Source organism: Onychomys torridus, chromosome 23, assembly GCF_903995425.1.
Source record: "Onychomys torridus chromosome 23, mOncTor1.1, whole genome shotgun sequence".
In the NCBI taxonomy this organism is placed as follows: Eukaryota; Metazoa; Chordata; class Mammalia; order Rodentia; family Cricetidae; genus Onychomys; species Onychomys torridus.
Genome location: NC_050465.1, coordinates 20,891,543 through 20,903,650, shown reverse-complemented (window position 1 = coordinate 20,903,650; position 12,108 = coordinate 20,891,543). Strand labels below are relative to the sequence as shown.

The window sequence follows — 12,108 nt, the reverse complement described above, 5'->3', positions numbered from 1 at the left end:
TCTTCATGCGCTAGAGAGAGCCAATCCTCCAAGTGGTCTCCTGACCCTCACATAAGCACTGCGGCATGCTGAGGATGCCTAGCCTCTGCTGGGTTAAAAAGAGAAAGCCTGTCATGGCGACTCCTGCCTGTAACCTCAGCACCAGGGCAGCCTTTTGGGCAGGAGGGTCACATTTGGGGTTAAGCTAAACTCAAAAATTGTCTATTTTTTTAAATTATTTTTATTTTATTGATGTTTTGCCTGTATGTATGTGTGAGGGGGCTGGATCCTGGAGTTACAGACAGTTGTGAGCTGGGAATTTAACCCTGTGGGTGCTGGGAATTGAATCCAGGTCCCCTACAAGAACAGTCAATGTTCTTAACCGCTGAGTCATCTCTCCAAAAATTGTCTGTTTTTATTAGTACATTTATTTATCTATCATATGTATGACTGTCAGAGCCAACTTGGAGGGTGGATTGACCCTTTCCTACCACATGGGTCCTATGGCCTGAACTGGAGTTACCAAACTTGGCAGCAAGCAACTTTGCTTACCCAAGAATTTAAAAAAATAAGTGAATTCCTCAGTACACTCAAAATGATCTCAAAATCAGAGATGTAACAAAACTGAGCCAGTTTCTCTAATAGTTAGAGGACTAAAAGATACAGACATCTTCTGGAAGGTGGATGTTCTCACAGTAAGATGAAGAAATTTCTGCTTTTCACTCTATTCTATTTTCTTACATAGCCATCCAACTTTCTTTAATCTCTCCTAAAAATAAAGGATATAAGTTGTTAATGGAAAGGGGATTTTGATAATTTAAGTAATTTTATTATATCATGCTCTAAATTTCCCTAGTGAAACAGAACACTAGGTTTTAAGTTAGAATTTAAGCTTGATGAAATACCAGGATTCGAGGCTTATTCCCTTGACAAGGATGCTTGCTCATCCATAACAATTTTCAGTTAGGAACTGAACTCAGAAAGCCCAGTTACTGGTGGCTCATGTAGGTCGTCATAGCAGACTGAGTTCCCATCAGATGGCCACTGAAGACCCAAGGAAAGGGTAAACCCTGCCTCTCTTTGCGTAGGCCCAGTTCATCCCCTCGCTTACCCTTTTCACAATAAATTTGTAATATTACTCAATAAAATTGAAAGTGGCCAAACTATCTCTGAGACCATAGAGAAAATGAAGTTGATGAGATGTGAGTTGGTGAATGTGAGGCTGTCTGATGTCCAAATGTTAATCTTGACCACACTTGTACAATGGCAGTTACATGGAGTACTTTGTGATAAGAACCTTAAAACATACTTAGGAGGTACTCTTCAATGTATACCATAGAAAGTTGAAAGTGTATAATTAGTTCAGAGTCTCACAGAAAGGTACAGAGCTAAAATTTAAATATAAATATATCTTAATTCGAAAACTGATACTGAGAATTTTTTACTTGAATTGTTTATGTGCATGGGGTGTGTGTGTGTGTGTGTGTGTGTGTGTGTGTGTGTGTGTGTGTGTGTGTAGGTAGGTCAGAGGACACTTGTATGTAGAAGTCAGGACAAATGTGACTCATTTTCTCATTTTCTCTTTTGTGTGAGTCCTGGGGATGAAACTCATGTCATCAGGCTTGTATAGCAAGTGCCCTTATCTGGTGAGCTGTCTTGCAGGCCTGGTTTAAGAACACTTAAAAAGATCCATCCTGGAGGAAATGCTACCTCTAATGGCAGGTGTCTCCCCCGTGACCACCTGTTCTCTCTGTCTGGCAAACTCTAAGAAAGATAGAGCAGGCAGAGCACTCCCACCCCTGTGCCATGCCTTTCTGAGAATGGAGGAGGCCTCTACTTCATAACTAAATGCTGCGTCTTCAGAACTCCGTGAGCACCCTTTCTACTTGAAATGGAAAGAACAGCTTCAGTACGTTTTCTTTTTAGAAATGCACTCCTCTCAGTAAAGCTGAAGCGTACATAATAAGTGGGATATTACAGGTTTAAAGTGTCTTACTACATGTGACTTTTTCTTTTAGTCTGATGACAGTAAAACTTCTGTGAGAGATCGATTTAATGCACGACAGTTCATGTCCTGGTTACAAGATGTGGACGATAAGTTTGACAAACTAAAGGTGGGTATGTTTACATGGCAGTTGTTACTGTTCGTGCTGAGACAGGTTCTGATGGATCTCAGACTAGCTTTGAACTTGATTTGGAGTTCAGCTCCTCCTGCTTCCTCTGGGATTGAATGAATAGAAATGGGTTAATTTAAGTTATAAGAGCTAGTTAGGCCAGGCAGTGGTGGTGCACGCCTTTAATCCCAGCACTTGGGAGGCAGAGGCAGGCAGATCTCTGTGAGTTCAAGGCCAGCCTGGGCTACAGAGGGAGATCCAGGACAGGTGCAAAGCTACACAGAGAAACCCTGTCTCAACAGAAAAAGAAAAAGAAACATTGATTGTGAATATTCACTGTGAACCACACTTAAAAATAGGAAATAAAACCTACAAACCAGTTTTAAGAACTAATATAGAGCTGGAGAGATGGCTCAGTGGCAGAGTGCATACTGTTTTTTGGAGAAGACTTCAATTCAATTCTCACTTCCTGTATTAGTTGACTCACAAGCACCGGTAATTCCAGCTTCAGGGGGATCTCATGCCTCTGGCCTCCAAAGGCACCTTCTCACCTGCACATAGCCACACAAAGACACTTACACATTTTTAAGAAAAGAGCAACTGGGCTGGAGAAATGGCTCAGCAGTTAAGAGCACTGGCTGCTCTGCCAGAGGGCCCGGGTTCAATTCCCAGCACCCACATTCACAGCTCACAACAGTCTGTAATTCCAGTTTCAGGGGATCTGAGTCCCTCACATAGACATACATGCAGACCAGATACAAAACACACATAGAAATGAAATGAATAAATGAATACAAATTACTTCAAAGAAAGAACTACTATTACATAAAATATCCCAAGTGCCACAGGAACAGTAGTTTTGTGTATCTTAGTACTCATTATCCAATATTCCTGCCTGGTTATAGCTCTAACCTAAGAAGAATAGAATGATAAAACACATAGTTGCACACTTGTAATCCTAGCTGTTTGGGATACTGAGGCAGGAAGAATCTCAGGTTTGAAACCAGCCCAGACTACGTAGCAAGATCTTGCTACCCCTCCTCCACAACTGACTTGAAACGTTAAAGCATTTTCGTCTGTATTTTAGAATGCTTTGGATAATTTGAAATCTTACAATTTTAAAGAATATTAGCAAGCCCAAATTGAAAAGATGAAGTGGTAGACCCAGAAGTAGGGACACGTTGGTGTGACAGAGGACAGAAGAAAGAGGTTTTATAATATGAACTGTTCTTACCCCTCGTGTATCTGTCTTGGCCCTAACAAAACTGGATTAATCAGTTCTTCTCTTCTTTTAAATAGACCTGTCTTTTAATGAGGCAGCAACACGAAGCTGCAGCTTTAAATGCCGTCCAGAGACTAGAATGGCAGCTCAAACTCCAGGAACTCGACCCTGCCACCTATAAGTCTATCAGTATTTATGAGATCCAGGAGTTTTACGTTCCCCTTGTTGATGTTAATGATGATTTTGAATTGACTCCTATATAGCAGTTGGTACTTGCCTGGGTATCATCCTAAACTAACAATGCAAGAGTTATACTGTGGAATACTGCCTTTAAAAAAAAACCCTGATAATACGCCTTTACAGTTGTTAGAGAAGTTATGTAGTGAACACTGTCATTTTATAAAAATAAAGAAAAATATTTTGGATCTTAGGTCCAAATACACTTTCTAACATAAAACTATTATTTATATTCATCAAAGGTAACTATTGCATTAGAAAATGTTGGCAAACTGAGTAGATCTTTAAAAAGTTGAGAAAACCTGTTAACAGCGCTGGAAGTTGTTAGCACTCCAAGTAACAAGATAACCAACCACAAGTACTCAGATCTCTTGCGGGTTTTATTAAAAGTACATGAGTAAACACAAAGATCCAGTTCCTACCAAACAGTTTCTAATGCAGAAGAAAAATCTTGGCACAAAATTCCTCAGTTTATTTTATCTGTAAATTAATTGTACAGTTTTCCTTTTTGAAAGTTTTAATATTGTCTTCCTTTTTAATAACTTATTTTATACATATTGTACATCTTGTAATTAATGGTCAATGTATACAAGGGACTGACCCTCAAAACTGTACACAGAGATGACTGTAAAACTGTCTGTTCTGTTGGACCAAAGTTGTCGTTGTGGAGTGTCATAGCAGTGTGTTCAAATAGTGAACCTTTGACTAGGCATGCATGGGTTTGAGCTAGCTTGTGTCCATCCCATAACTGTCAAAATGGTGGCTTAGTTGTGTTGCATGCTTTCTATAATTTAACTTTTTCTGTAACTGACGCCTGAGACAGTGTGAGACTTCTTATCCCAGTTTCCTGCAAGAGAACCTGGGACTCTGTGTGTGGAGCACACTGGTCAGAATGTCATCAGAGAAGCAGGAGCTCTCTTCGTCTCACTGGAGAACAACCAATGCCTTTGAATGGAAATTCTGAAATTGTAAATGTCTATTTTAATACTCAACTATGAGAGAATCTGTGAATATATGTAAATATGTTTAATAAATTTTATTGGTCATGTTAAATCATTGTAAACTTTCTTACATTGCTTAAATTTAATCTTTTAAGCTTAATAGCCTTTGCACTTTTAAAATAACAATTGAATGCTCAGATCAAAATAAGATACTTGGTAGTCAAAATAAATAAAAGACTTAGGAATATTCCAGCCTTTGAAATGTTCATGAAGATTTTATTAATATGTTGTATTTTTCCTTGTATCAAGATGCAAAATGTGTAATTTGCAAATTTTCATAATTGAAATAAGATTTGGTATGCTTTTTATAGTAAAATAATGAGCAATATACTTAGAACAATTTCTCCTATAATGTGATGTAGATTAGATATTCAGGAAAACTTTAGAAAAAACCTGCTGCTGAACTTGTGAAACATTTGGAAAGCAAAATTAGATTAATCTAAAATCATCATAAATAGGATAAATATTTGTGAACCCTGCCATAATACTGTCTTGAATTATGAAATAATACCAGATATTTCCTATTTTGATAGGGAAAGGTAAAAAATATTAATTAAATGGTTTAAATTCAGCTCACAAGTTGGAAATCCCAGCTAGTAAAAGAAAATATTTGGTTTTCAGTGCAAAGGTACATATTAAGCTTAGGGATTTTTGAATTTTTACATCAATTTATATTTTCATTCTTACTGTACTGGCATGCGCAATAAAGCAGCACATGTGAAAAATGCACAGTGCGAGGATTAATAAAGGTTGGACGTAGTTTTCTTTAGAAATTTAGATGAAAGACTTTGGCCTTTTCATTGAATAAATGGGGCCAGAAAGGCAGGGTAGACTGAAGCACTGGTTTTTGTTGAAGTTGTGTTTATTAAGGCTGGGAACATTGGAAGCTAATTTATAAAAGCAATACTTTTTAATACAAAAACAACTTAATGCAAAGTTTGTTTATTCTTTATCCTAGAAAGGAAATTTGTTGAGCTCATGTGGCAAATTACAAAAGTTAAACAGGATTATGAAACGTTAAAGAGAGCAAGAGAAAAGTAAATCTGTAAGCGCTCTGTTCTGATGGCTCAGCTTGGGGGGGAAGGTACTGACCAGACAGAACGCGCTGTTGGGGGAGGAGGGAGAAGAAGAATCAGTTCTTGTAAGCAGGCCCCTGCAGGTGCAGCCCTCAGTCAGCCCAGCTTTCTGGTCCTGCCCACAGTGCTCACTCTTTTCTTGGTAGCTCAAACAGCTGGAGCCTCTGCCACAATCTACTAACGCACTTCCTCTGCACGCCGCCGCCGGGATAGCTAAGTTACTGCGCCTCATAGGAAATGTGTGAGTTAGTCCGTAGTTAGAACTCTTGATGTTAGAGACTTTATGAAGGTCTAAAATACTAGAGGAAAAATCTCAGAATGGAATATATGCCTAAAAAGATTTGGGTTCTCAAAGAAAAATAAGGATGCTGAATTTAATCAGTGATTCTTTTTAAACTATTAAACATCATGAACAAGATATTAAATTGTACCTAAGGATTTGTATTTCTTTAAGTCTTGTTCTAAATCATATCTGTTTAATAAATGACTAGTTAATATTTGTGCATGTTATTTAATAAAGAGTTATATTTTTATAGAAAAAATAAGTGAAATGTGTGCTAAGTGTTTTTTACTTAATGTTCCACTCCTGTATAATTAAGTGAAACACCAGTGTTTACTTGGCCCTCCAGCAAGGTTGCAGAAATACTCACCTTGTGAAAACAATCCCTTTCAAATCAACTGAGTAAGGAGAGGTCTCACAAATGAATTGTAAGCAGAAGGCACGCTGCACAATTCCCAAAGGCCCATGCACCTCGTTTGAGTGGCACTCGGCATTCTAGTGGTCTAGGAAACAAGGCAGGGTGAAATAGTTTCCTCTCTTTTTCAAAAGGTTAGCAATGTCTTTAACTCTACCTCTACTGCTCTGGCATATAAATTCCCAAAATTTTACACAAAGGCTATTGACTAGTTAAAGGAAACATTTCACCATTAAAAAAACAAAAAGAAAAAAAAATAAACAACTTTTTTTTTTCCACCAGGCAGATGGTTCGTGCCTGTAATCCCAGCATTTGGGAGACAGAGAGTTCAATGCCAGAATGGACCATTAATGATACCCTGTCTCAAAACAACAATAAAATCAGCAAATGTTTCAAACACTTAAGGCAAGAAGTCAAAAAAATAATAGTCTTTGGAGATGTGTGTGAAATTCAATGGTTAAAACTTCCTTTTGAGACAAGGTCTCCCCAGGTAGCCTTGGCCAGCCTGGTACTTGCTATGTAGATTGTGCTAACCTCAAAGTCAGAAATCCGACTCCCAAGTGCCAGGATTAAAGGTGTGCACCACCACACCCAGCTAAAGTTTCTTGTAATTCATTATCTTGGAAGTATGTACTTAAGAGGGAATTTAAGACCCCAAAGAAATAGTCACCAGAATTTGTTCAATCATGAAAACTAGGGTTCATAAAAGAAACTCAGCCATATAAAGTATATAATCATATTAACTCAAACTGTTCCAACTATAGAATTTTAAGTATTAGCACAAAAGTAGCAAGTACAGCTGGAAGACTGGCCAGGTTTCTCCTGTGAGTAAATGTATACAGTATTGATGGTAATGTAATTTTTGATCATGAGACAAACTTCGATCAGGAAATTATGTGAAGGTTCTTATCCTAAAGTTAGGCAGTCTCTGCTCACATTAGGAATCAGTGTTCTTACATGCAAACCTAGGAAAGCACATTTGTCTTATTTAAGTACATTTTTAAAAAGTGGTTAATTTATTCAAATCTTCAACTAGCACCAGATAAAAAGCCTTTATGCAGCTAATTCCCCCTTGCTTTTTAGAACAATGTTACACACCTAGACAGGTTCACAGATTAATAGTCATCATGTGTCATCCCTCATTCAGCGTTATGTTTGTTAGTAGTTTTTAAAAGATGGTTCTGCTTTAGATCTAAGTTTTTAAACAATCCAGACCTACATAAGCCGTTTGAGAACTCCTTGTTACAAGTACCCAAATCATCACCCCAGGAAGTCCCTCATGCCTCAGTCCATGCTGTTTCCCCAAGAGGCAACCAGTGGGCTGCCTGCCTTCACTCTGTTAGTCCCACCTAGTCTCAAACTTCGTGGAAGTGAACTCATGTAGCATATACCTGTGTCTGCCTTCCTCCTTAAGCAGATTTTGGAATTCATATGTGTTTCGTATATAAGTAACAAGTAGTAATTTTTACCGAGTAGTGTAATTGTACAAATGTGTTCTCGTGTTCTTAGTGTTCGGATTGTTTACAGTTGGGATATTGTGAATAAACCTATGGACATGGAAACCTTCACTGTGGTTTTTTTTTTTTGTTTTTTTTTTTTAATTTCTCTTAGGTATTTACTGTCAAGAAGAATTTTGTCACAGCTCAGGTTACTGTTCATCTGTATTAGAAAATGACAATCCTCCAAAATGAATGCCCCATTTATACCATACAGCCCTGTATGAAAGATGAGTTGCTCTGAAACCTGATACTTGGTGGTATTGGGTCTAGCACCCAAGATGCCCTGGGTTTTCTTCCAGCACTGGAGGGTGGGAAACAGGACTAGTGACAACATTGTCAGTCAGTTTGAGCCAATTCAGTGGATGGATAAAACCTCATGTTTTTCATTTGTATTCCTCCAGCAGCGATGAGCTTATTGAAGCTATTTGTACATGTCATTTTGGCTTTTTTTTTGGGGGGGGGTTGTTTGTTTTGTTTTTGTTTTGAGACAAGATCTCTTGTGTAACCCTGCCTGTCCTGGAACTCACTATGCAAACTAGGTTGACCTCCAACTCAGAGATCCACCTGCTTCTGCCTCCCAAGTGCTGGTATTAAAGGTGTGCACCACCACACCTGATCTCATTTTATTTTTTAAATCATCAAGCATTCTTCTCATTTCTTTCTGAGCCGTCTTCTGATTTGTTGGTGGTCTTTTCTATGTTATGCATAACAGTCCTTTGTCAGATATGGATTCTGGATGTTTTTATCCAGTATATGATTTGCCATTCCCATTTTCTTAGTGACTAGTTTCCTCATTCCTCCTCCTCCTCCATTTTAGTGCTTTATTTCTGTGGCCACATTATCATTATAGGCTAAAAAAAAGAAAGAAAGTCACAAATCAGTGCATTCACCAAACATACTGAGGACATCAGATAGGTGGGTTAAAGTTAAGTGGGGGAGTCTGCCATAGGTTCCCAATGCCATCTGATAGACATTCTTAGCTTTGAGCTTGGTGGAAGCTACTGGTCTACTGAGACAATACCTCCCAGTCATCAGAAGGGTGCTAGGTCAGATGCCGAGATGACAGAAACTAGCTATTAAGGGGACTTTGGTTTGCCCCTGAAAACTTTAACTCTTGGTGTGCAGCATTACACACCCACACAAGTTGTAATTAGTCTGCAGAAACCTCAGTAGAAGTGTGGCTTCTTCTCATTTGTTTCCGAAACGCCCTAAGTGTTGGGATTTCTGCCCAAGGACAGATTTTCCACAGTTGACTTTCAGTCTCAAGGATTACCTACGTTCACTGCTGGTTCATTTTCTTAAAGAGACAGGCTCCCACAGTCATGTCCAACCATTCTGGCATTATAACATGCCATCTATGTAGTGGATAGCTGTTCCAGCTTTGACCTTGAAACACTGCCCCTAGAGAGACATCAGGTAACTGCCACACCTGCCTCTGACCTGCCCCTGGGGTGTGGCTGGGAGGGAGCCCCTTAAGACTCGAGGTGCATACTTATTTGGCCCTTCTGGATACCTTGTGGTTCCGGAAGCTGGGTGAGACCTCGTTAATTATAGTATTACATCTACAAAGATCTCACTTGAGAACCATGCAATTGAGGTTAATGAGTTTAGTTTTGCTTAATCACAAAAAGATACCTTAAATTTTTAAAGCAATTTTATGATTTTTGTGTTGAGCCCAACTCATATGCATACTGTCCTGGTGCTTGTATCAGCGAAAGAGCCAAGATGTGCCAACAGTTAGCTTGAAGTTCATCCAAGGGCTTTTCTCAAGAGAGTCACCTTATTCTAGTATACAACACAAGTGTCTAATGTTTCCCCCTACTTTGTTAGGTAAAACATTTAAGAAGTGGAGATTGGAGGGTTGAGATGTGTAGGTGTGTTGCCTGCAAGTATGTCTGTCTTCGGAAGAGGGCACCTGATCCCCTGGGACTGAAGTTAGAGATGGCATGAACTGCCATGCATGTGCTGGAAACTGACCCAAAGTCCTCTGGAAGAGCGGTTCTTAGCCACCAAGCTGTCTAGCCCCTGAAGTTGGCTTTTGTTTTAAACTGAGAGCTTGACAGAGGAAACTCTAAGGGCACAGTTGGGTGTATCTGCCTCTGACCTGGGGCAGTTTAAACCCTACTCTTCCCTGGCAGACCATCTCAGGGCCCCAGCTAGACTGTCAGGGCCCACATTTTGAGACCTGCTGGTCTAGATTGGCACTTGTGCAAATAGCTGCTGTGTGGCTGTGTAACAAGAGAAGGAAAAGAAAGGAGCTGCATGGGGTTGGACATTTAGCTCAGTGGTAGAGAGCTTGCCTAGCAAGCACAAGGCCCTGGCAAGGGTTCAGTCCTCAGCTCTGAAAAAAAAGAAAGAAAAAAGAAGAAAGAAAGAAAGGAGCTGCTTTGTGTTGCTGGGAAAACAAAACTTAACCATACACATTATCGACAGCAAACCTTCCCTCCCACCTCCCCACCCCCACACACGTACTCAAACACACACACACACACACACACACACACACACACACACCCACATGCCTTCAAGAGGCTGAAAGCTTACGGTGTTCATACTGTGAACTGTGGACACGCTTTTGTAAAGTACTTTCCAGACAGTTTTGACTGTTAGAAACTTCCCAAAGCGAGTTTTAGCCTCGCCCCAGGGATATACCATTGCCCCTGGAGTTCAAGTTGAGAGGCCCAGAGTAATTCTATTAACTGCACTATGAGAGCCATTTATCCTACCCTGCACAGACTGGGTGGTGCAGTGAAAACCTTGGGGCCCCTTTCCTATCCCTTGTGCTTCTGAGGTCCTCTCAGGTCGGATAGCTACCAGGGTAAGAGGATATGCCTAGTGAACCTCATGTATCTCCTCCTATCTTGGAACAGGTCCCCAGCCACCCATCCTCTTAACTCAAGCCTTTGCAAGGCCCATGCAAGTCCAGTCCTAGGTTCGCACCTGTGCACACCAGAGAGTGGCCAAGCAGGCTGCAGTTTTGAAGGGTGTGGACATACTTTGGATGCCTGAGGGAGACTGCCCTAGATAGAGGCTGAGTGAGTTAGGGTATCTTGCAGAGTTGGCAGCCAAATCACCTTTCACAACAGACTTCTCAAGAATACTATTGTTAGCCTAGCTTCACAGCTGAGAAGTGGCAGAAGCAGCCTGGCTGGAAAGTATATAACAATAGCCCAGAGCTGACGCTGTCCTCAATGCAATCATCGGAGTTCCCAGAGAAAGGCTTTTCAGGTGATGTTTCCGATGCTGCTGTGGCATCAAATTGCTGCTTCTCAAATTAGCAATAACAAACAGCTGCAACTTAAAAGAAAACCCAGTTTGGCACAATACAACTGTGCCTCAGAGATCATGAGTCTAAAACAAAAGTGTCAGCTTCAGCTTGCAGACCCTGGGGAGACTCCCATTTCCAAGGTCATTGTTGTATCAGAACTCAGTCCCTGTGTTCCAGGGCTGAGGCCACCTTACCTGACTGGCTGTCAGCCAGTAGCTACTCTAAGCTTCTAAAGGTCACTCTCATCTATACTGTGAGGTGCCTTCCACCTACAGGCCACTAAGGAGACCCAGATCTTTCTCACATATTGAATCTGATTTCTACCATTGATAACTGATAAAGTCTGGATTCAAATTTGAGAGACTTTGGTGGTTAAGCCAAGCACCTCCAAGCCTCCAGTAATCTCATTGTAACCTAATGGTGGCTGAAGACCACAAAGTGGGTGGGGACTAAGGATAAGAGAGTGGGATAGGGATGGAGGGGATGAGGGAAACCAATAAAAAGTTCGTGCGGGTTGGGGATTTAGCTCAGTGGTAGAGTGCTTGCCTAGCAAGCACAAGGCCCTGGGTTCGGTCCTCAGCTCCAGTAAAAAAAAAGTTCTTGCAAGAGAGAGAAAGAGAGAGAGAGAGAGAGAGAGAGAGAGAGAGAGAGAGAGAGAGAGAGAGAGAGAAGAAAGAAGGAAGAAGGAAGGAAAGAGAAGAAAGAAAGGAAGGAAGAAAGAAAAGAGGAAATAAAGATTGTGTTTACAGAGGGAAACCCTGTCTCAGATAATTAGCCATACTACATATTGAAGTAGAATAAAGCAGAAAAGACAATTACTAGATTTACTTAAAGCAGCGTGTGCAGCTCCTTGCTAAGCACGACATCATCTGCTACCTGGAACAGAACGACCTAGAAAAGTAGTTAAACAATTGGTGGTTTCCTTTAACAACCCGACCACAAAAGCTTACACCTGTCAACTATGGCTTATGCTTTTATGCTAACAAAAAGCCGATTGCCATCTACGCTTCTCTAAAC

The 12,108-nt window shown here is 40.4% G+C and overlaps 1 protein-coding gene across 3 annotated transcripts in view; it reads left to right on the top strand.

The window, feature by feature from the left end:
• Ankrd12 (ankyrin repeat domain 12) overlaps positions 1-4,605 on the top strand; it is a 116,547-nt gene extending 111,942 nt beyond the window's left edge. For all 3 annotated transcript variants that reach the window (XM_036173218.1, XM_036173217.1, XM_036173219.1), the window contains exons 12-13: positions 1,998-2,093; positions 3,393-4,605. In XM_036173218.1, coding sequence (XP_036029111.1) covers positions 1,998-2,093; positions 3,393-3,578 — 282 coding nt within the window. In that variant the 3' untranslated portion in view covers positions 3,579-4,605. The remainder of the gene's footprint in view (positions 1-1,997; positions 2,094-3,392) is intronic.
• Positions 4,606-12,108: the final 7,503 nt, after the last annotated feature.